This window comes from Chiloscyllium plagiosum, unplaced genomic scaffold, assembly GCF_037043375.1.
Source record: "Chiloscyllium plagiosum isolate Xiang-an unplaced genomic scaffold, Cpla_swu_hap1 HiC_scaffold_4, whole genome shotgun sequence".
Lineage (NCBI taxonomy): Eukaryota > Metazoa > Chordata > Chondrichthyes > Orectolobiformes > Hemiscylliidae > Chiloscyllium > Chiloscyllium plagiosum.
Genome location: NW_028270142.1, coordinates 57,861,122 through 57,884,944, shown reverse-complemented (window position 1 = coordinate 57,884,944; position 23,823 = coordinate 57,861,122). Strand labels below are relative to the sequence as shown.

Genomic DNA, 23,823 nt, shown 5'->3' with positions numbered 1-23,823 from the left:
AAATGTACATATAAGGTGGAAATTGTTTGTTAAATCTGTGATAGCGCAATTGCTTGTGTTCATGCACATAGAAGTTATGTATTGTTAGAAATTAATTTTTCTGTTTTAGATTGAGCTGCTTTCATGTAGTTTAAGATTGAATTGTAGTTGCTGACAAAACGTGAGATGCATCCAAACTGCTGACAGATTGTCTGACAATGTTGCATGTTACAAAGTTTTCTTTTGAATTTTTTGAAGTTGTTTTGATTTCTAGTCCAATAATCATGAAAACATTGCAAACAACGCTTCATGCAAAGGAACCATTTTACTTAAGGTCAACAAACTTAAGCATTGCTGTCAAAAGTAACATGCCAATGAAGCTTTTCATGTTCAACTCATCAGGGTGCGGTTACCAAATCTTATAGGCAACAACGAGTATCTCTATTAGAAAACTGTTCTGCTTGTTTGGCAAGTGATAAAAACCTGGGCAAGAGTTAAGTGCCAACTGTTTGATAAAATTAAAACCAGTCAAGTTTGAATGGGGAATGTGGTTCTCCAAACTATTGTTTGAAAATGAGCAATGTGTGGATGTGTTCTTTGTTTGCAAGGGGAATTTGTTTGTGAATATATGAAGCAAGCCTTACTAATTATCCTAGGTTTGTGGGTTTTTTATTTGTTAACAGGGTGAGGGCATCACTGGCTAAGCCAGCATTTATTAGGGTGGCACGGTGGCTCAGTGGTTAGCACAGCCTCAGAGCCAGGGACCTGGGTTCAGTTCCAGTCTCGGGTGATTGTATGGGGTTTGCACATTCCCCCAGTGTCTATGTGGGTTTCCCACGCGTGTTCTGGTTTACTCTCATAATCCAATAATCTGCAGGTTAGGTGAATTGGCCATGCATTAGCCAAGGGCAATTAAGAGTCAGCCACATTGTTGTGGGCTTGGAGTCACATGTAGGCCAGATCCAGTAGGAAAGCAGATTGCCTCCCTCAGGATATTCATGAATCAGATGGAATTTTCCAACAATTGAGTCATCGTAAAACTCTTTTTTTCCCAGATTTTAGAGTTCGAATTAGACTATCTGTTGCGGCTGGATTTTATCCCGGCTCCTCAAGCATTACCTGAGTCTAGACCATTGCCTCCCCTATATTTCACGCAAAAAGGCTTGTTTAGCAAATATTATCCATTTTGTTGAGTTTTGAAAACATGGGATGGTGGATTTTAGTCAGTTCTAGTCTACTACAAACCGACCGACTCCCACAGCTACCTGGACTACACCTCCTCCCACCCTGCCCCCTGTAAAAACGCCATTCCATTCTCCCAATTCCTTCGTCTCTGCCGCATCTGCTCCCAGGAGGACCAGTTCCAAAAACGTACAACCCAGACGGCCTCCTTCTTCAAGGACCGCAATTTCCCCCCGACGTGGTCGACGATGCCCTCCACCGCATCTATTCCACTTCCCGCTCCTCCGTCCTTGAGCCCCACCCCTCCAACCGCCACCAGGACAGAACCCACTGGTCCTCACCTACCACCCCACCAATCTCCATGTACAGCGTATCATCCGCCGTCATTTCCGCCACCTCCAAACGGACCCCACCACCAAGGATATATTTCCCTCCCCTCCCCTATCAGCATTCCGTAAAGACCACTCCCTCCGTGACTCCCTCGTCAGATCCACACCCCCCACCAACCTAACCTCCACTCCCGGCACCTTCCCCTGCAACCGCAGGAGGTGCAAGACTTGCGCCCACACCTCCCCCCTCACCTCCCTCCAAGGCCCCAAAGGAAACTTCCACAACCGCCACAAATTCACCTGCACCTCCACACACACCATCTATTGCATCCTCTGCACCCGATGTGGCCTCCTCTATATTGGGGAGACAGGCCGCCTACTTGCGGAGCGTTTCAGAGAACACCTCTGGGACACCCGGACCAACCAACCCAACAACCCTGTGGCTCAACACTTCAACTTCCCCTCCCACTCCACCAAGGATATGCAGGTTTTTGGACTCCTCCATCGCCAGACCACAACAACACGACGGTTGGAGGAAGAGCGCCTCCCTCATCTTCCGCCGAGGAACCCTCCAACCACAAGGGATGAACTCGGATTTCACCAGTTTCCTCATTTCCCCTCCACCCACCTTGTCTCAGTCAAATCCATCGAACTCAGCATCGCCTTCCTAACCTGCAATCTTCTTCCTGACCTCTCCGCCCCCACCCCAGTCTGACCTATCACCCTCACCTTGACCTCTTTCCATCTATCGCATTTCCAATGCCCCTTCCCCAAGTCCCTCCTCCCTCCCTTTTATCTTAGCCTGCTGGACACACTTTCCTCATTCCTGAAGAAGGGCTTATGCCCGAAACGTCGATTCTCCTGTTCCCTGGATGCTGCCTGACCTGCTGCGCTGTTCCAGCAACACATTTTCGGCTCTAGTCTGTTGCAAACAACTGAAGGAATGCCATCATGTGAAGTGGCTGGCTTCACCTGTTCCTCAAACCTTCTCTGTCGCAATATCTCTACCAATCAGTACCTTATGAATTAAAATCAGGACCTCCTTATGTCGTATAAGTGGTTATTCCCTTTAAGATTTGGTATGCTTGTGACTCTATCTTGATGAGTTTAAGATGCAAAGCATGGCAACATAACTTTGTTTGGAATAACTCTAATTGTGGACTAAGAAGCAGCTATCAACAAGGTTTGTTGACTATGGAAGAAAGAATTCCAAAAGTTGCGTTTTACAATTTTGTGAAAACAGACTTACAAAGCCTGTGGTGATTACAATTTTATGACCTGACCAAACAGTACTAAATCTGCAATGTAATTGAAGTTTTTTTCAGGATGGCTTAAAAACAGCAGATAAGCTGAAACAGTACATTGAGAAACTTGCTGCTGATTTATACAATGTAAGTAATTAGTATATCTCAGTTTATCACAAAATAAGTTTTCAGCTACATTATTGCATTCAGTTTTCCACATTCATTATTTAATTGTCTACCATTTACTACTTGCAGTTAACTTCATAGTTTTGATCAGTTAAGTTTCTCAAAAGTATATGTTTGCATCTGTTATAATTTGTACTATTTTGTGTTATCCTTCAGTGGCAGAATTTATATCTTCAGGTGACTAGGAAGATTTTGTTAAGGTGTTTCTGGTATCCTTGAGCACTGACATGCAATCTCAAATAGATCTTTTCTAAAAAAAAAAATCATTCACAATTTTAAGGTACTAAACCTAAATCACTTGCATAGGAATAGTTGCTAAATGTCCGAGTTCTGCATTAATGGGCCATTTGATAAAAGCAGTGTTTTGCTGAATTGCAGAAGGTCCATGATTTTTGAGTTTGAAATAGTTATGTAAACTCAACAGTAGTGGCATGGGAGGAGATATCATAGGGATATAGTACTTGCAGAAAGTGTCCTTACATTTGAGAGAGTGAAATCATTTGAAGCTGCTTGCTTTGTTCCTGATCAATTTTCTCCTGCTGAAAGCTGTATACACATGCAAGCCAGGTCAGCATGGTTTTTAGGCATGGCTGTGATGCCTCTGAATAGCCAACGACTGTCCACTGATTGAAATAAAGTAGCAGTTGACTACCGGCTGTATTTGAAAGTGAATCGGTGGCTTCAGGAGGGTAGCAAGCAAAAGAAAATTAAAATTGAAGGTTTTTTCAAAAAGATTCTAGTGTCATTTATTTTGGAACTAAACTTCCTGTGGAGACAAAAATAAGGTGATATTAAATTTTGACGTTTGTTTCTAAAGTACAGCTGGTTATTTTTTTGAATGAGATTACTTTTTCATTTATGGGAGTTACTGCTGCTGACTAACTATCATCTATTACCCTTGAGAAGGTGATGAGCTGCCTGCTTTGAACATTGCAATCCCTGGGGCATAGATACTGTCGTCTTGTATTGAATATCACCAGGGAATTGCTGTGTGTTTCAATATCCTTGAAGTAAATTGAGCAGGTGGGTAGGATGGTTAAGAAAGCATGGCATATATGTCTTTATTAGTCAAAGCAGGGAGGTTATGATGGAGCTGTGTAGGATGTTGCTTCAGCGACAGCTGGAGTACTGTGTGCAGTTCTTGTTGCCACGTTACATATAGGAAGAATGTGATTAGACTGGAGAAGGTGCAGAAGAGATCCACCAGGATGTTGTGCAGGTTGGAGTGCTTCAGTTATGAAGAGAAACTTGATGAGTTTTTTTTATAGAACGGAGAAGGTTGAGGGCAAACCTCATTGAGGTCTACAAAATTGAGGTGCACAAGTAGAGACTTGAGGGAAAAACATTTCCCATTTTAGTGGAAGGGTCAATTAACAGGGGCATAGGTTTAAGGTAATAAGGAGAAATATTTTCACCCCAAGGGTTGTGGGTATTCTGGAAATCACTGCTTGTAAGAATGGTAGAGGCTTAATAAATACTTAGATCCAGCATTTGAAATGCCATAACATAGAAGGCTTTGAGTCAAGTGCTGGAAAATGGGATTGGAGTCGATAGGTGCTTGACGACCAGTGCTGACAGGATGAGCCAAAGGGCCTCTTCTGTGGTGTAATACGCTGTAACCACTAGCTGTTGAGAAGGGATTTCAAGAACCTTAACTCTACTAGAGTGAAGGAATGTAATATAGTTCAAAATTTAGATGCTGTGTAGCTTGAAGTGTAATTTGCAGGTCATATTCTCATGCATTTATTGCCCTATGTGGTATAGGTTGCTAGTTTGGAAGGTGATTTCAAAGGAGCCTTGGTTTAGTGTTGCAATGTAATTTGCATTGCTGTCAATCACCATCTGTGATAGTGATTGGATACCGGTCAAGTGAGTTGCATTGTCGCGGATGGTGTTGAACTATTTGAGTATTGGTAGTGTTGTACCCATCCAAGCAAATGCAAAGTATTCCATCACACTCCTGACTGATGCTGTCTGGATGGTGGAGAGACATTATGAAAAGGGATTTGAGTTACCTGCTGCAGAATTGCCAAACTTCTGATTTACTGTCATACCCAGTGTATTTATACGTCTGGTCTGGTTTATTTCTGCTACTGGTTAACATCCAGATTGTTGATGGGATTTGTGGATGATAATGCCATTGAATATTGAGCAATTGCTCGCTTTGATTTGAGATAATCATTGCCTGGCAGTTTTTATTACAAATGGTACTTGCAACTTATCAGCCTAAGGTTAGATAGTGTCTAGATTTTTGCATGTGGATAAAGTATCTCAGAAGTTGTGAATGGTGCAGAGTGCTCCAATCCTCAGCAAACATCCGTACTTACCTTCATTATGGAGGCAAGCTCACTGGTGAAGCAATTGATTTAATTGTTGGGCTCGGACACTACTATCTTGTGGAAATCCTAAAATGGTGTCCTGGGGCTAAGATTTCTGACCTCCAACAAACACAAACCTCTTCCTTTGTGCTAATCTTGCAAAGTTCTCTTAATTTTGAATTGTTCCTTTAAATTTGGCACGAAGCTACATATGCTAAGGGATAGGGCCCTATGCTTTGCACAGAAAGAACATGTGTACACACCATGCATGTTGCAACTTGACAAAGCAGATGACGGCCATTCTTTGGTTCATTGCTCAGGACGATGGTTTTACCAGAGTCCATGTGCCAACTAGTTAGTAGCTTCCTTTTCTAAAGTATTAATATTGCTTTCCTTTAACTTGGTCATTTCTTGTGAATTGACCTGAAGTGAGCTGAAATTTGCAATAAAATATTATATTTCAGCTATGATAGGAATGATAAACGGTATAATCAGAAACATATAATTAGGATGAGATACTGAAAGATAGTGTGTGTGCAATGTTGAGACAAATGAATTTCAACGTCAGCAAATATGGGGTCATATACTTGGAACCTGGAAAAAATACAACAGTATTTTCAGATGGTGATGAGCTACATGTGATCGAGGTCCAGTGAAACTGGAGGATTTAGTTACATGCATCATTTAGAATATCATATAAACAAGTGTAGAAAATGATCAAAATGTTTGTAATGTTGACCCCTCTATCAAGAGGAATAGAAACCTTTTTGGGTCAAAGTCATGCTTCTACGCTTAAGCTCTAGTCAGGTCACACCTGCAATGCTGAGTAGTTCTGCCACCACACTTCTGACATACTGTCCTTGGGAAGAACTGTAATGTAGATTTGTGAATCTTGTCTGGAATCTGAGACTAAATTGCAAGGAGTGATTGCACCAACTATGGTTGTATTCCTTGAAATTTAGATGACGAAGGGGTGATTTCTTATCAAACTTTGCAGAACATTGAGGGTGGCAATTTAGGTAGTTTCAGGGAAACTAACTGCATGTTGCAGTGTCTGCTGCCGGAAGCAAAGTCTAAAAATTGGAGCCTGTGCTTTCAGGAGTGAAATTAGGAATTGTTTTTCTGTGCAAATGATGGTAGCTGTGTGGAACTCAAACACAATTGATGTTGAATCAATCCTTTTTCTGCAGATCAAGCAAACACAGGATGAAGAAAAGAAGCAGCTGTGTACACTCCGTGATATGCTCAAATCCTCACTGCAACTTGAACAGAAAGAAGTAAGTATATATAAAGTAAGAATTTTAATTTTGTAATCAAATATTTTAATGTATAGTTAAAGGTATATTGATTTAACTAATGTATAACAGCTATGGTGGTTGATCATGGCATCTTAGTTTAAAAATTCAGATGATACTAGATTAATTTATCTCATGTCATTTATTTAAAGAGGGTTGGAATGTAAGAGCAGTGATGTGCTACTGAGACTTTATAAAGCTCTGGTTTGGCTCTATTTAGAATACTGTGTCCAGTTTTGGGCCCCACACCTTAGGAAGAGCATACTGGCACGGGAGCGTGTCCAGCAGAGATTCACATAGATGATCCCTGGAATGATAAGCCTAACATTCGATCCTGGGATTGAATTCATTAGAGTTTAGAAGGCTGAGGGGAGATCTGATAGAAACTTATAAGATAATGCATGGATTAGAAAGGGTGGACACTGGGAAATTGTTTCCGTCAGGTGGGGATACTAGGAGTCATGGCCACAGCCGTAGAATTAGAGAGGGTCAATTTAGAGGAGATGGAAATGAGGAGACATTTCTTTAGCCAGAGAGGTGGGCCTGTGGAATTCATTGCACGGAGTGTGGTGGAGGCCGGGACGTTAAATGTCTTCGAGGTCGAAATTGATAAATTCCTAATCTTGCAAGAAATTAAGGGATACGGGGAGAGTGCGAGTAAGTGGTGTTGAAATGCCCATCAGCCATGACTGAATGGCGGAGTGGACTCTGTGCCGAATGGCCTTCCACTCCTGTTTCTTATGGGTCTTATAAGTCTTAATTTTTGGATAATCTCAAATTCTTGGAAAATCAGTTCAATCAATGACCTGATTTTTGTTACTGAGTTCACGACTGAGTATGGCTTGTGAAATATAAGGCATCTGAGTTGAGCTTACTTACTGACCCAAATTGATGGGGTTTCTTAAATTTACCACAGACATTGTGGAAATAGATTGTGGATTGTTTGTTTTCATGTAAACAATTTGTATTTTGTGCAGTCTCATATGATTTGGATTTATATGCTACCTAAATGAATATCCAGTGTTCCTCAGAGGCATAATGTAAAAGAGAGGCTAGTAAAAATGAGATTAGGAGAGGTGACCAAAATATTGGCCAGAATTGTATTTTACTTGTGCTGAGCAGGCAGAGGATTTACATTGGTGGCCTGAGTATCCCATAGTGTTAGGTTTGTTTCCTGAGGTTTCACATGAGATGCAATTTGCACACATCAACTTCTGCAAACAGTTAAAGTTTATTAAAGCCTGTACAAGCTAGATGACCCCTTTGACCCCACACAGACACTCCTCTCCCGTCCACAGTCACATGCCACTCAACAGTCCCCAGCCACTCCCTCAGTCACATGTTACTCTAGGTACATTATCTCAGATTGATCTCATCCTACTAATGTAAATGCCCTAATCCAGGGGAATTATTATGCAGGGGTCACCTAGCTTCCTGACTGTGGTTCCCTAAGACAATGTAGGTATGATATGTCCTAACTTTGGATGGCTATAAAAGCATTTCTGAAAGGAAGGCACTGAATGATAGTTTAATTTGACAATAGTAGGGCAGTAGAAGCAAATGACTGTGTCTAAATGGAGTGGATGTCATCTGCATTATTGCATGGATATTGTCTCCATCCACTTCCAGGATGTTCAGTAGGTGCAGTTTAACCCTTTAATATTGCATTAATTCCAGAGAGATTTTCCAGTTTGATTGTTTAACATTACAATAGATTTGAGGTCAAGACAGCAGAGATACACTTGTGGGTGCTGCAGTGAAGGGAGATGGGTTGGGGGAAAAGTGGTTACAAGGACACAGATTTCAAGATGGTGACTTCAAAGCTGGAGATGGTTGTTGAGAAGAACAGGAGCAAGTCATGAAAGGACCTAAAGCCAAAGGTGTATATTTCAAATATATGATGGGAAGAATAGGATCCAATGTATGCAAGCAAAATTAGAAAATGATGAGTGATTGCACTGTGACTGCAGATTAGGATATGAGCAGCAGAGGTTTTAGCTGAGTGTAAGTAAATTGGAGACTGGAAAAATAAAGAGCATTGAAATAGTTGAAACTGGTGATAAAAACATGGATTTCAGCAGCAATGGTTTGGGGTGATAGTAAATAATGATCTTTGTGATGCAGAGAATATGGTTCCAAACAACCAGTTTAGAACACAATAGAATTGGTGACAAATGTTCAAAGTTAGTGGAAGGGACCAAAGTTTGTAACTTGTGTTTGAATTGATGGTGATTAAAGCTTATTCAAGATTGATGTAAATTGAACTTTATGACAACGGAGACACCATATATGTTTGAGAACTAGCACATTGTTGTATTGAACAGAAAAAAAGTTTATTATTGATATCAGAACAAGTGGCTTTTGTGACAAAAAGGTTTTTAATCTCATTTAGATTTTTTATAGTAAACATTGAATTGCAATTTCCTATTTCTGATATTGTTATTGTTTAAAAATGAATAGTATTTCAGTTCACTGGAGTTTTCAGTAAATTAAATGAACCCTGATATTTTGCTTGATTCACTTGGCGATACCCCTCCTTAGAACTGGATTTTAGATATTTCTGAAAAAGGGTGGTTACTTTTTCAACTGTGTTGCTAATTTTATCTTCAAAGCATCCTTTTGAATAACCAAAGTTAAATTTTGATTTGTTTTTCTTGTTACTTTTTTTGCATTAAAATGTTGAATGCTTTGTTTTTGTGCTTAATTTTTCCTGAAACATTTTATATTTAAAAGGCACATGTCTGTGATTTTCCACATGCTGTGACCAATTCTCGTCGCCCATTTACAGGAGGATATTATTAAGCTGGAGAGGGCTCAAGAGATTTATTAGGATGCTGGTGGGTAAGGAAGGTTGGAGTTATAAAGAAAGGCTGGGACTTCCTTCACTGGAGGTTGAGGGGTGACCTTATAGAAGTTTATAAAATATTGAGGGGTATAAATAGAGTTAATGGTACTTGTCTTTTCCATAGGATGGGGCATTTCAAGATTTAGGGGTTCATATTTAACGTGAGGGGAGAGATATTTAAAAAGGATGAGTGGCAAAATTTTTAGAGGATGGTTTGTGTGTAGAATGAACATTGAGGGAGTGGGTACAAATAACAACTGTTTAAAAGATGTTTGGTTAAGTACATGAATAGGAAAGGTTTGGAGGGATACAGGCCAGGAGTAGGCAGGAGGAACTAATTTAGTTTGGGATCATGTGTGGCATGGATGTGTTGGACCAAAGGGTCTATTTCTGTGCTGTATGACTCCATTGCTGAACCAGTTCTTGAATTAATGCATTGAGTGGTTGAGCCTGCAGATAACAGCCAAAGTTCCTCTTGCCAGCATCAGTAAGGCTATTTCTGTTTGCTTGTAAACGTATGTAGAGATTTTGTTTCCTTTTGTTTTCAGTTTTTGTCTAGAATGTCTTTGCTTTAAAAAAGGAAGCCACGGACCTACCAAGAACTGAGTTTATTTTCAAATCTCCGTGATGGGTTGGTAATATCAAAATGGGTTGAATACATTGATGCCAATAATAAAGAAATCATTTGAGTCATATAGAGAAACCATTCATATGTGATTTAGAGAGCAACTTAGCTTGCAGCTGTAGTCAACATTGAAATATGTAGGCAATTGTCAAAAATCATTTCTGTCCAGTTTTGTAAATGCATACATTACTGTTTGTTCAAAACATTAAAAAGAAAGCAGCTATTATACTCTACTCTGGAGTGGCAGTAAATGTTTATTGTCTTCCAAAAGCACTGCTCTGTTTTCTTGAAGCCTAGGAAGCTTTTCCACGTTGTAAATTAACTGGGTAATATTTGGAAAACAAAATGCATTGCTTGGTAATTTGGAAAGTATTAATTTAATGTTTCTGAAAAGTGTGTTAAAACTATTAGTATAGAAAATCTAGTGAAATTTTGAGACACTGTCATTCTCCAAGAAGTTTTTTTCTTCTCTAAATGAATTGATTGACCTGTGTTTTCCAGGCATTTTTACTTTGTTTTAAGTTCTCATTGTTTGCAAATAAAAACACAATGCGGATGCAGTTGAGTGTTTGGAGTGCTAAGGGACTCTGGGTTGTTACGACATGGTTTTGTAGAAATTCCAAACATTGTTTGGCTTTGCCTCTTAATCATGCTATCAATAGGCCAAGGTCTTGATTACCCCACACTAATAGAACTATGATATTGTAAGTACTATTGTTGATTGATAAGAACAGAAGATGAAGGGTATTTTACCCATCCCTGGTTATTTCATAAAATATACAAAAAAAATCACATTTTCTCCATAATAGGATCCACTATAATTGTTAATAAGTCTGATGTCTTTGCCTCTTGTACTTATGAATCTAGTCAAAATATTGAACTCGTTTTGTTTGACATGAAAAGAACAGTTACCTGTAGTCACTGAGTAGGAATTAAGTTCTGTACTGCAACTGACCCTTGGTTATTTTTATGTTAACTGTATTTCCTTGTTTGAATTGGCCCCATAATTATCCTTCATTTTAACTTGTGCCTCCTTGCCATTTTGTATTTGGTGACCCTAAAGTAATGTTTTGGGTATAACTTCAATTTCATGTTTTGGTATTAATCTCCTTCTCTTGCACAGTTACTTGTGAAGCTAAAGAAGCACAGTGGTTTGCACTTTCTCGCTTTTACTTAATGTCTTTTTTGAAAGATTCATGGCACCCAGTCTGTCATGGCTCTGACTGTTCTCAATCTTCCTGCCTTCCCCAAATTATGCATCTAGGCTCTGTGCCCATCTTTCTTATGGAGTCATGCAGTATATTAGGCAGAAGTGCTTGCTGCTGCTGGGGCTTTCTAGTATTCACACTACTGGTGTCATACTTTAAGCTCAACTGCACACCACTTCTGATGCAGCAATTCAAGAACTACCTTTACACTGTGGTGTTACGTCATTATCACAGAGTGCTTGAGCTACAGTAACAAGTTAGTTCTCTGCCTCACTGATGGACACCTCGAGATGCTGATAGTCAATGAGGTGTAGAAGAAGACAGTGCTCTTTTTTTTTATTCTGCTGATGGGCAAAGGAGATGAAGCCACCAGACCCAATCAGCCTGGCTTAGTGCTGCATCCAAGTTAAAATTGAATGTGCAATAGTACAAAAAGAAGGTTAATAACCTGGTGTTCTCCAAAATCACCATCATCTCCCACCCCCCCACTCCCACTCCCACTCCCACTCCCACCCCTGCCCCTTGCCCACACTCCATCCCCCAGTACTACCCCTACTCCAATTCCCATTTCCCAACCCTACCTCTGCCCCACACCCTTCTTTTCCTCCTCTCCTTCTCCCCCCCCCCCCCCCCCCCCACCCCTTCTCCCCCACTCCTGCCCCCACGCCTACCGCTTCCCCACTCCGTGTTAATGGAAGTTTGTTTATATTGTGAGAAGAAAGAAAATATTGAAACACACAATCTGGCTTTTTGGTTCTAGAATAATCAGGCATTGATTTTTAGCTTGGAAAATCTTAGACACTGAAAATCTTTTGGATTGTTCAGAGGAGACCTGACTGAAGTTCGATGCCTGTGTAATTTCTCCCAAAAAAGTGATCAGAGCATTCAAAAACTGTTTACAGTATTCTGTATCTTTCAAGTTGGCTGTAATATTTCTTCTAAGCAGCATGGTCACACAGGGGAAAAATACACTGCACAAGCCTTGTTATGAAAGAAGTAACGCATGCAAATGGCTGCACAGAAGAGTTAAATAATCCATGCATGAGAAAACAAAAATGGATTGTGCACAATAATTCTAGAGGAATCACTAGTTGGCAAATAGCTTCTAAACAAATACAGTTGAAAATTTCTGTTCCTGGGATAAAACGGTTGACTCATAAGTGGCAGAGTAAACTAGAACTTTATTCAACAGTGTTAGAAGAATGAGAGATGATCATTATCATGCTGGTGATTCTTCACTACCCAAATTGTACAGTGGAATTTGAGCATGTATTAATATATTACAGATGCTCTACTTCAATATGATTGTCCCACAATTTTGTAGACCTCATAGGGTAGTTGAAGGGAGTGGAGGGGTAAATAAGTAGGTGGCATAGTTTCAAGGTAAAATGCAAGAGGTTTAGAGGGGATTTGAGAATTTTGTTCACCCCGAGAGCATAGGTATCTCTGCCTGAGAAGATATTAATGGCAAGAATCATCACAGCATTTAAGTATTTAGATGACTGCTTAAAGCTAAAGCATCCAAAACTCTCTACTAAGTGATGGAAAATGGGACTAGAGTAGCTGGGTGTTTAATTACATTGGTTCGGCCACTGTTGGTATATTGTGTACAGTTCGGGTCTCCTTATCATAAAGATGTTGTGAAACTTGAAAGGGTTCAGCAAAGATTTACAAGGATGTTGCCAGGTTTGGAGGATTTGAGCTACAGGGAGAGGCTGAACAGGCTAGGGCTGGTTTCCCTGGAGCATCGGAGGCTGAGGGGTGACCTTATAGAGGTTTACAAAATTATGAGGAGCATAGTTAGGGTAAATAGACAAAGTCTTTTCCCTGGGGTCAGGGAGTCCAAAACTAGAGGGCATAGGTTTCATGTGAGAGGGGAAAAATATGAGACCTAAGGGGCAACTTTTTTTACACAGGGTGGTATGTGCATGGAATGATCTGCCAGAGGATGTGGTGGAGGCTGGTACAATTGCAACATTTTAAGAGCCGTTTGGTTGAGTATATGAAAAAGAAGAGTTTGGAGGGATATGGGCTGGGTGCTGGTAGATGGGACTAGATTGGGTTGGGATATCTGGTTGGCATGGACGGGTTGGACCGAAAGGTCTGTTTCCATGCTGTACATCTCTATGACTCTGAGCTATAAAAGAGGGGAGAAGTACTACAGAAGAGAAAGAGTGATGAGGGATTCCATAGTAAGGGGAACCGACAGATCTCATTGTGATAGAAAACATGACTCCAGGATGGTGCTTTGCTTCACTATTGCAAAGGGCAAGGATGTTCCAACAGTTGCCGAGCATCCTTCTGGAGAGAGTGAACAGATAGAGATCATGGTCCACGTTGCTCCCAACATAAGCGGGAAGAGGTATGAGATCATGAAAGCAGATTTTAGGAAGGAAAGTTTTTAAAAAGCATGGCTTCAATAGAAGTAATCCTAATAGCTCATAGAAATAGGAGGACTGATCAATTGAACATTTGGTTAGAGAATTGGGGCAGGATGGAAAGCACAGATTTCTGAGGCATTGTGACTGCTTTTAGAGCAGTTGGGGCCAATACAAGCTGGGCAAGTTACACCTCTAGCATCAGGTCTGATAGCAGGGAGGTTTGGTAATGCTACTGTGGAGGTTTTAATCTAACCTGGAGGGTGGGAACTTGAGAGGTAACTCAAACTGAAACGTTGTAAAGCTGATTATAGGAAGTTAAAATAAGTGGAAAATATAATGGTGAAAATAAAATAAGTTTAAAAAGCAGAATCTTTAAAGGCCATTGCGTGCATTCCATTAACAGTAGAATATTTAAAAGCACAAATAAAAATAAATAGTTATAATCTAATTACCATTTTGAAAATATGGTTACAGGGTGACCAAGACTGGGAATTGGTATTAAAGGAGAGTGAATGTTTAGGAAGGACAGGCAAAAAAGTGGTTTTGTGGTCAGATGGGATCGGACCAGCACATTAATGAGGGGGGTGGGGGGGGGGGGGAGAGAGGTTTCAGATGGTAAGAACAAAATGTAGAATATATTTGCTTGGCGATAAGAAATAGCAAAGGAGCAGCAAACCTCAGTAAGGGTTGCTTCTAGGCCTTCAAGCAGCAGTGATAGTGTGGGGCCTGGTATTAATCAGGATCTTAGAGGAGCTTGTAGCATGGTGGGTGGGTTCAATGTGCATTAATAGAATAAGTACTAATATTGTGGAGGATGTGTTTGTGGCATGTGTTAGGAATGATTTTGCAGCATTGTGTTGAGAAATTGGCTTGAGAATAGGTTATATTAGATCTATTAAGTAACAAAACATGGCTAATTTATTATCTTGTAAAAGAACCTTCTTAAAAAGCAACCCTTGGAGCTCTAATATAATTGAAATAACTCTCTTCAAACAGTGTAAAATCTTATCTAATACCAGGATAATACTTTGAAGAATTGCTAACTTGGTTAACAGCATCTATACATTCCTTCAAAGCGCAAAATTCTCTCAAGTTTACAGATCAAAGGAAGTTAAGCATTGTATAAGATTTAAAAGGCTTAAAGTTGACAAATATCAGTAAATCTGGAAGGATTTTATTATAAGAGGCCTAAAAACACTTAAAATGTTGTAAGATATTGTATAGGTAGGCAGAAAGTGCTTATCTTTAATGACTGATCAAAATGAATACACAAAGACATATGCACTTGGAGTAAGCTAATAGTTTTGCTTTATACCAAATTTCTGCTTATGCAAACTAGTGGCTGAAAGAATTAGCTTAAACTAGTTTAGACATGTTCAACAAGCGAGTCTCACTACCTTTGCCCATTGGGGACTCCTTCAGGACAACTGGCACTTGGAGCTCAATCTGAGTTTCCACGGCACTAGTATCACAAAATCCAGTCCAATATTGAAAAGTCCTCCATTGTGGAAAGTTCCCAAATTCATACTATTTTGAATCTGATGTCATGTGATATATTGCAATTCCTAAGTACTTCCCCAAGCATTCCTCTGTGATCATGGTCATAGACAAATCCAAGTGTCGCTGCAAACTAGTCTTTTCCCAAGTCAAATCAAAGCAATGTCTGTTTCTCGTTTTCCTTCAATTGCTATTGCCATATCTAGTTAACACTTAACAATTAGACCTTAATGTTTTGGTTTGGAGATATCCTATTTAAGGAGACAGTGAGGTCTGCAGATGCTGGAGATCAGAGTTGTGTGTTGCTGAAAAAGCACAATAGGTCAGGCAGCATCTGAGGAGCAGATGAATCGATGTTTCGGGCCGGAGCTCTTCAGGAATTCATTAGGAAGGGCTCCAGCCCGAAACATTGATTTTCTTGCTCTTCGGATATCATATTTGAGCCTAATGTATAGATATAAAAGGTTTTTAATTTTGTTTTTTTGATATAAATGTAAACCAGCTTAAAATATAAAAGCAGACTGTAGAAGCTTCTATTGGGATATGAAAAGAAAATGTTTGGCTAAGACAAATGTGTTCATTCCATGTGTTGTGTTGTGATGTGCACACAAGCTAAACAATATTTGTCTGTCTTCTTTGAGGAAAATACAAGCAATTTACCAGAATTGTGGATCCAAAGGACTAGGGAAAATGAGAAGTTGAAAAAAAAATTGAAAAGTTGTTTGACTAATAAGACTGAAGGTTGGTAGATCTTGAGGCCTGATATTCAGATGTCGGCGTGACCAACTGAAGCACAGGTGATGAATTAACTTTCATCAGATTGCCTCAATTTACCATCAATTATACTTTTGAAGAATTTGTATCTCCCAAGGCTGAAAAGACCATATGGTTGCTTTTGAATGACAAGATACTTGGCTGAAATGTAGTGACACCTGTGATGTACAAACCTAGTGGTGACTTCTTAGCCGAACCCCTCAACATATTGTTTGCCTGATCACTTCATAGGCTGAATTAAAGACGCTTTAATTGTCCATCTCTCAGAAATGGGAAGTAATTTAATCTGTGATTTGTTATTGCTCAAAAGGTACTTGCAAGAACTTTCTTTGTGTTTCTAGCATTGTTAAATTGTTTTCTGGACTCAAAGGGAATAGACCCAATTTATTCTTCAAAGCTAGGTAATTTGAAGAAAGGAACAAAACTGAAGATTCTTTGACCTGATACTGGCATTTGACACAATCGGTAGATGTCATTTAGACAATCTGACGTGTGCAGACAAATTTACTGAAGTGATCTACAATTCCATGATGACTGTAGATGGGAGTACTTCTGTTTTTTCCTTAGTATCAGTGGCGATTAAACAGATGATTCTTTGTTCTTTTCAGTGTTTTATCTGTAATCTCAATTAGATATTTACTAACCTACCTGACCAGAGATGTTAGTGGAGAAAGTGAGGTCTGCAGATGCTGGAGATCAGAGCTGGAAATGTGTTGCTGGAAAAGCGCAGCAGGTCAGGCAGCATCCAGGGAACAGGAGAATCGACGTTTCGGGCATAAGCCCTTCTTCAGGAATGAGGAAAGTTTGTCCAGCAGGCTAAGATAAAAGGTAGGGAGGAGGGACTTGGGGGAGGGGCGTCGGAAATGTGATAGGTGGAAAGAGGTCAAGGTGAGGGTGATAGGTCAGGCTGGGGTGGGGGCGGAGAGGTCGGGAAGAAGATCTCAGGTTAGGAAGGCGGTGCTGAATTTGATGGATTTGACTGAGAGAGGGTGGGGGGAGGGGAAATGAGGAAACTGGTGAAATCTGAGTTCATCCCTTGTGGTTGGAGGGTTACTAGCCGGAAGATGAGGCGTTCTTCCTCCAACCGTCGTTTTGTTGTGGTCTGACGATGGAGGAGTCCAAAGACCTGCATATCCTTGGTGGAGTGGGAGGGGGAATTGAAATGTTGAGCTACAGGGTGGTTGGGTTGTTTGGTCCAGGTGTCCCAGAGGTGTTCTCTGAAACGCTCCGCAAGTAGCCGGCCTGTCTCCCCAATATAGAGGAGGCCACATCGGGTGCAGAGGATGCAATAGATGATATGTGTGGAGGTGCAGGTGAATCTGTGGCGGATATGGAAGTTTCCTTTGGGGCCTTGGAGGGAGGTGAGGGGGGAGGTGTGGGCGCAAGTCTTGCACCTCCTGCGGTTGCAGGGGAAGGTGCCGGGAGTGGAGGTTGGGTTGGTGGGGGGTGTGGATCTGACGAGGGAGTCACGGAGGGAGTGGTCTTTACGGAATGCTGATAGGGGAGGGGAGGGAAATATATGCTTGGTGGTGGGGTCCGTTTGGAGGTAGCGGAAATGACGGCGGATGATGCGCTGTACATGGAGATCCTCACCCTGAACAACTTCTCTTTCCTATCCTCCCACTTCCTCCAGACGAAAGGAGTAGCCATGGGCACCCTCATGGGCCCCCGCTCTGCCTGCCTCTTCGTAGGATATGTGGAACAATCCATCTTCCGCAACTACACTGGCCCCACCCCCCACCTTTTCCTCCGCTACATCGATGACTGTATTGGCGCCGCCTCGTGCTCCCACGAGGAAGTTGAACAGTTCATCCACTTCACCAACACCTTCCACCCCGACCTCAAATTCACCTGGACAGTCTCAGATTCCTCCCTCCCCTTCCTCGACCTTTCTATTTCTATCTCAGGCGACCGAATCAACACGGACATCTACTACAAACTGACCGACTCCCACAGCTACCTGGACTACACCTCCTCCCATCCTGCCCCCTGTAAAAACGCCATCCCATTCTCCCAATTCCTTCGACTCCGCCGCATCTGCTCCCAGGAGGACCAGTTCCAAAAACGCACAACCCAGATGGCCTCCTTCTTCAAGGAACGCAATTTCCCCCCCGACGTGGTCGACGATGCCCTCCACTGCATCTCTTCCACTTCCCGCTCCTCCGCCCTTGAACCCCGCCCCTCCAACCACCACCAGGACAGAACCCCACTGGTCCTCACCTACCACCCCACCAATCTCCATGTACAGCGCATCATCCGCCGTCATTTCTGCTACCTCCAAACGGACCCCACCACCAAGGATATATTTCCCTCCCCTCCCCTATCAGCATTCCGTAAAGACCACTCCCTCTGTGACTCCCTCGTCAGATCCACACCCCCCACCAACCTAACCTCCACTCCCGGCACCTTCCCCTGCAACCGCAGGAGGTGCAAGACTTGCGCCCACACCTCCCCCCTCACCTCCCTCCAAGGCCCCAAAGGAAACTTCCATATCCGCCACAGATTCACCTGCACCTCCACACAGATCATCTATTGCATCCTCTGCACCCGATGTGGCCTCCTCTATATTGGGGAGACAGGCCGGCTACTTGCGGAGCGTTTCAGAGAACACCTCTGGGACACCCGGACCAACCAATCCAACCACCCTGTAGCTCAACATTTCAATTCCCCCTCCCACTCCACCAAGGATATGCAGGTCTTTGGACTCCTCCATCGTCAGACCACAACAAAACGACGGTTGGAGGAAGAACGCCTCATCTTCCGGCTAGGAACCCTCCAACCACAAGGGATGAACTCTGATTTCACCAGTTTCCTCATTTCCCCTCCCCCCACCCTGTCTCAGTCAAATCCATCAAATTCAGCACCGCCTTCCTAACCTGAGATCTTCTTCCCGACCTCTCCGCCCCCACCCCAGTCTGACCTATCACCCTCACCTTGACCTCTTTCCACCTATCACATTTCCGACGCCCCTCCCCCAAGTCCCTCCTCCCTACCTTTTATCTTAGCCTGCTGGACAAACTTTCCTCATTCCTGAAGAAGGGCTTATTCCTGAAACGTCGATTCTCCTGTTCCCTGGATGCTGCCTGACCTGCTGCGCTTTTCCAGCAACACATTTCCAGAGATGTTAGTGCACTTGTCGAGAGCAGCTGGGACCTGAACCTGGACCTTCTGGCACAGGTGGGGTGACTACAGTGCCAATTATTGCTGAAACCTAGGATTGAACCGTAAACCTTTAGATCTTTAGTTAAACGCTTTCCCAAATGTTATTTCCCGGAGTACAATAATCTGTTAACTTTTTTAAACAGGTTGATGAGAAAAATAAGTTAGTGATGTTACTACACACCTCTGGAGCAGGTGGGTCTTTCAGTCCGGGGCTAGGAGTTACTACCAGTACATCACAAGAGGGCTCCTTACATGTTTTAATCAACCTGTTCAGAGATATTATTTCACACATTTAGGCAGGTGGGCCTTGAACAGAATTTGAGATTAAATTCGCGATACCTGAGCATTTGTCTCAACTTTAAAACAATATGTGCTACAACAAGTTATTGAAACAAACTGAAGTCCTACTTCCTGATTCCTATATCTTATTCTTCACCCTGGAGATGATATGCAAGCAATAATGAAATATTGACAACAGCTGACTTATTATTTTATATAACTTTTCAATGATACTTTCTGAACCAGTTCCTGGTAAAATTTCCACTGTCATTACTATTGGTAATCTTAGAGGTTATAAACAGATTCATTTACCTTGTTAGACCATTGACACCACTATCAAGCCAGGCATCCTGCAGCATTGTCAAAGCCAGTTTAGTTTTTGGGAAGCTCAGTGAGCGCCTTTGGAATGCCTGGTGCAAGGTCACAGTCGACAAGGCTGTAATTTAGGGAACCGTGCTTTGAACAGAGTCATACAGCACAGAAATAGACCCTTCGGTCCAACTTACCTCTATCGACCAGACGTCTCAATCTGATCGAGTCCTATTTGCCAGCATTTGGCTCATATCCCTCAACTCCTCGGAGTATTGAGTACAGTTCTCACCACTGCAATACAGGAAGGATGTGGAAACTTTGGAAAGGGTTCAGAGGGGATGCACGAGGATGTTGCATGGTAATTCCTGAAGAAGGTCTTATGCCTGAAATGTCGATTCTCCCTGCTCCTCGAATGCTGCCTGACCTGCGCTTTTTCAGCAACATATTTTTCAGCTGTTGCCTGGTATGGAGGGAAGGTCTTATGAGGAAAGGCTGAGGGACTGGAGGCTGTTTTCATTAGAGAGAAGGTGGTTGAGTGACTTAATTGAGACATATTAGATAATCTGAAGGTTAGATAGGGTGGACAGTGAAAGCCTTTTTCCTTGGAAGGTGATGGCTAGCATGAGGGTCATAGCTTTAAATTGAGGGGTGATAGATATAAGACAGAGGTTAGACGTAGTTTCTTTACTCCGTGTTAGGGGTATGAAATGCACTACCTGCAACAGTAGTAGCCTCGCCAACTTTCAGGGCATTTAAATGGTCATTAGATAAATGAATGGATGAAAATGGAATAGTTTTGGATAGATAGCCTCAGATTGGTTCCACAGGTTGGCGCAACATAGAAGGCCAAAGGGCCTGTACTGCGCTGTTACGTTCTATGCAAACCCTTCGTATTCATATACCCATCTAAATGCCTTTTAAATGTTGCAGTTGCATCCACCACCTCTGGCAGATTGTTCTATACACATACCACATCATCTTGGAAAACGTTATCCCTCTGGTCCTTTTCAAATCTTTACCCTCCTACCTTAAACCTGTGCCCTCTCGTTTTGAACACCCCCCACCATAGGAAAAAGACATCATGTATTCACTCTATCCATGCCCTTGATGATTCCATAAACCTCTAAGGTCACAGGTGTTGAACGTATGTCCCATTACTATACTTTCACTTCAAGCTAATGAAAATGAGATGGCTGATATTGAAGCTGTAAATTGGAGGTGGAGGGAAGGAATGGACACACAGCAATGCTGATCAGGTATAATGTGAAATAGATACCAAAGAAAATCTGTGCCTCATGTAGTATTAGACACTTCAACTCTGGGGAGAAAGTTTCTGACCATCTAAGCATCTCATTATTGTATGGACTTCTGTCAAATCTCCCCTGAGCCTCCACTGTTCCAGAGAAAATAATCAGAGTTTTTCTAGTCTCTCCTTATAGTTCATACACTTTAATCCAGGCAACATCGTGGTAAACTTCTGCACCCTCTCTAAAACCACCTCAGCCTTCTTGTAATGTGGTGACCAGAATTTAATGTAACACTCGAAGTGTGACCTAAACAAAGTCTTAAAAGGCTGCAACATGACATCCTGACTCCTGTACTCAATTCTCCAACAAAAAAAAGGGAAGCATGTCATATATCATCCTTATCACCCCATCTACGGAGTGGCCACTGTCAAGGAGCTATGGACTTGAACTCCAAGATTCTACTGTATTTTCGTGCTGTTCAGGGTCCTGACATTAACTGTATACTTTTCCTTAACTCTTGATCTTTCAAAGTGCCGCACCTAACACTTACCTAGGTTAATCTCTTGCCATTTCTCTGCCCATATCTGCAACTGCCCATATCCTTTCACGACCTTCTGCACTATCCACAATTTCACTGATCTTTGTATCATCTGCAAACTTAATAACCCATTCATCTACATTTTCATGCAAGTCATCAAATAGCAGAGGTCCCAGTATGGATCCCTGTGGAACACCACTAGTTACAGGAAACATGCTTCCGCTGATGGGTGAGTCCCGAACCAGAGGACACAGCTTAAAAATAAGCGGTAGGCCATTTAGGACAGAGATGAGGAGAAACTACTTCACCCAGAGAGTGGTGGGTGTGTGGAATGCGCTGCCCCTGAAGGTAGTGGAGGCCCAGTCTCTGGATTCGTTTAAGAAAGAGTTGGATAGAGCTTTCAACGATAGTGGAACCAAGGGTTATGGAAATAAGGCAGGAACAGGATACGGATTGAGGATGATCAGCCATGATCATAATGAATGGTGGTGCAGGCTTGAAGGGCAGAATGGCCTACTCCTGCACCTATTGTCTTACGGACCTCCAGCCCCAAAAACACCCTCCACCACTATCCTCTGTCTCCAATTCTGAATGCACACAGCCAAGTCAGTATGGATCCCATGCATCTCAGTCTTGTAGATGAGCCTACCAGGAGGGACCTTGTTGAAAGCCTTATTAAAATCATGGAGACAACATTATTTGCTCTGCCATCATCGATCACCTTTGTCACTACCTCGAACAATTCAGTCAAGTTAATAAGACATGACCTGCCTTCACAAGCCATGCTGACTGTCCGTAATTAGGCAAAGCTTTCCAAATCCTATTCTTAAGAATTCTCTCTAATAGCTTCCCAACCACTGATGTGAGACTAGTAGGTCTATAGTTTCCCAGATTGCCTCTATTTCTGCTCTTGAATAGAAGAATGACATCAGCTACTTGCCAGTCCTCTGGGACCCCTCCAATGGCTAATGAAGATACAAAGATCTTGGTCAAGGCTCCAGAAATCTTTTCTCTTGCCTCACTCAATAACTTTAGGTAAATACCAGGCCCTGAGGATTTATCCACCTTAATGCTCTTCAAGAGACTCAACATAATTTCTTTCTTGATCTCAAAATGCCCAAGCATAATAAGCATGCTCCACATGATTCTCTGTCTTCCATATCCTCTTTCTGGATAAATACTGACACAAAGTACTCACTTAGAATCTCATCCACATCCTCTGTCTCCAAGCACAAGTTTCCTCCTTTATCCTGGAGTAGTCCTACCTTCTCCCTAGTTATCCTCTTTGTTTGAATGTATGAATGCCTTGGGATTCTCTATAACCCTACTTGCCAAGGTCATTTTATTGCCCCTTCTTGATTTCATCATTCCCTGCTGAGTTTTTCCTGCTTTCTTTCCATTCCTCATGGATCCTGTCTGATTTTAGCTTCCTAAACCTTACATAAGCTTTTTTTCCCCTTTGACTAAATTCACAACCTCCCTCGTTATCCAAATGTCCCTCACCTTGCCATCCTTGTCTTTTCTCCTTCATGGAATATGCCAGCTCTGAACTCTGATCAGTAGGTCTTTAAACAACTTCCACAAGTCAAATGTGGACTTGCCCAATAACAGCTCCTCCCAATGAACACTTCCTAGCTCCTGCCTAATACTGATGTAATTTTCCCTCCCTCAATTTAATACCTTTCCACAGGATCCTGATTCACCCTTATTCTTAAAACTTAAGGATTTCAAAGTGCGAACCTACTGAAAGGCCAGACTCATTAGTCAATGCAAGGTCCAGTCTGGCCCCTCTTCTAGCTGAACTATCCACATATTGTTTCAAGAATCCCTCTTGTATATACTTAACAAATTCTGCCCTTTCCTCTAAGGGAGTCCCATCAATATTGGGCAAGTTGAACTCACCCACAACCCTGTTAATATTGCATTTTTCCATAATGTGTCTACATTGTTCCTCAGTGGCTGTCAGGGGGCCAAAGTATAATGCTATCAGAGTGATTGCACACATCCTATTTTTGAGCTGTACCAATTTTGCCTCGATGTCTTCTCTGAATGCAGATGTGACTTTCTCCCTGATTAGTAGTGCAACTCCATCATCTCTCTTACCTTCTTCTCCATCTCATCTAAAACAACAAAACTCTGGAACATTGAGCAGCCAATCCTGTCCCCCTCAGCCACGTCTGTTATGACTGCAACATCATAGTCCCATGTACTGATCCAAGCTCTAAGCATATATATCTTACCTATAATAATCCTTGCTTTGAAATAAACACACTTCAGCCCATTTGTACCATTGTGTTCATTTACTTGTCTCTGTCTGTCCTTCCTTTCTAGTACCTTCCCCTCCACTTGCTGACCTGCTGCTCTAGTATAAACTCTCCTGAGTAGCACTGGCCAACCTTCTTGCGAAGATAATGGTTCTCCT

General features: G+C 42.0%; 1 protein-coding gene across 3 annotated transcripts in view; it reads left to right on the top strand.

Annotated features, from left to right (window-relative positions):
* The window catches only part of LOC122549488 (arf-GAP with SH3 domain, ANK repeat and PH domain-containing protein 1-like), a 365,329-nt gene that overhangs the window by 167,146 nt on the left and 174,360 nt on the right, over positions 1–23,823 (top strand). For all 3 annotated transcript variants that reach the window (XM_087986272.1, XM_087986271.1, XM_087986270.1), the window contains 2 exons: positions 2,806–2,881; positions 6,429–6,515. In XM_087986272.1, coding sequence (XP_087842398.1) covers positions 2,806–2,881; positions 6,429–6,515 — 163 coding nt within the window. The remainder of the gene's footprint in view (positions 1–2,805; positions 2,882–6,428; positions 6,516–23,823) is intronic.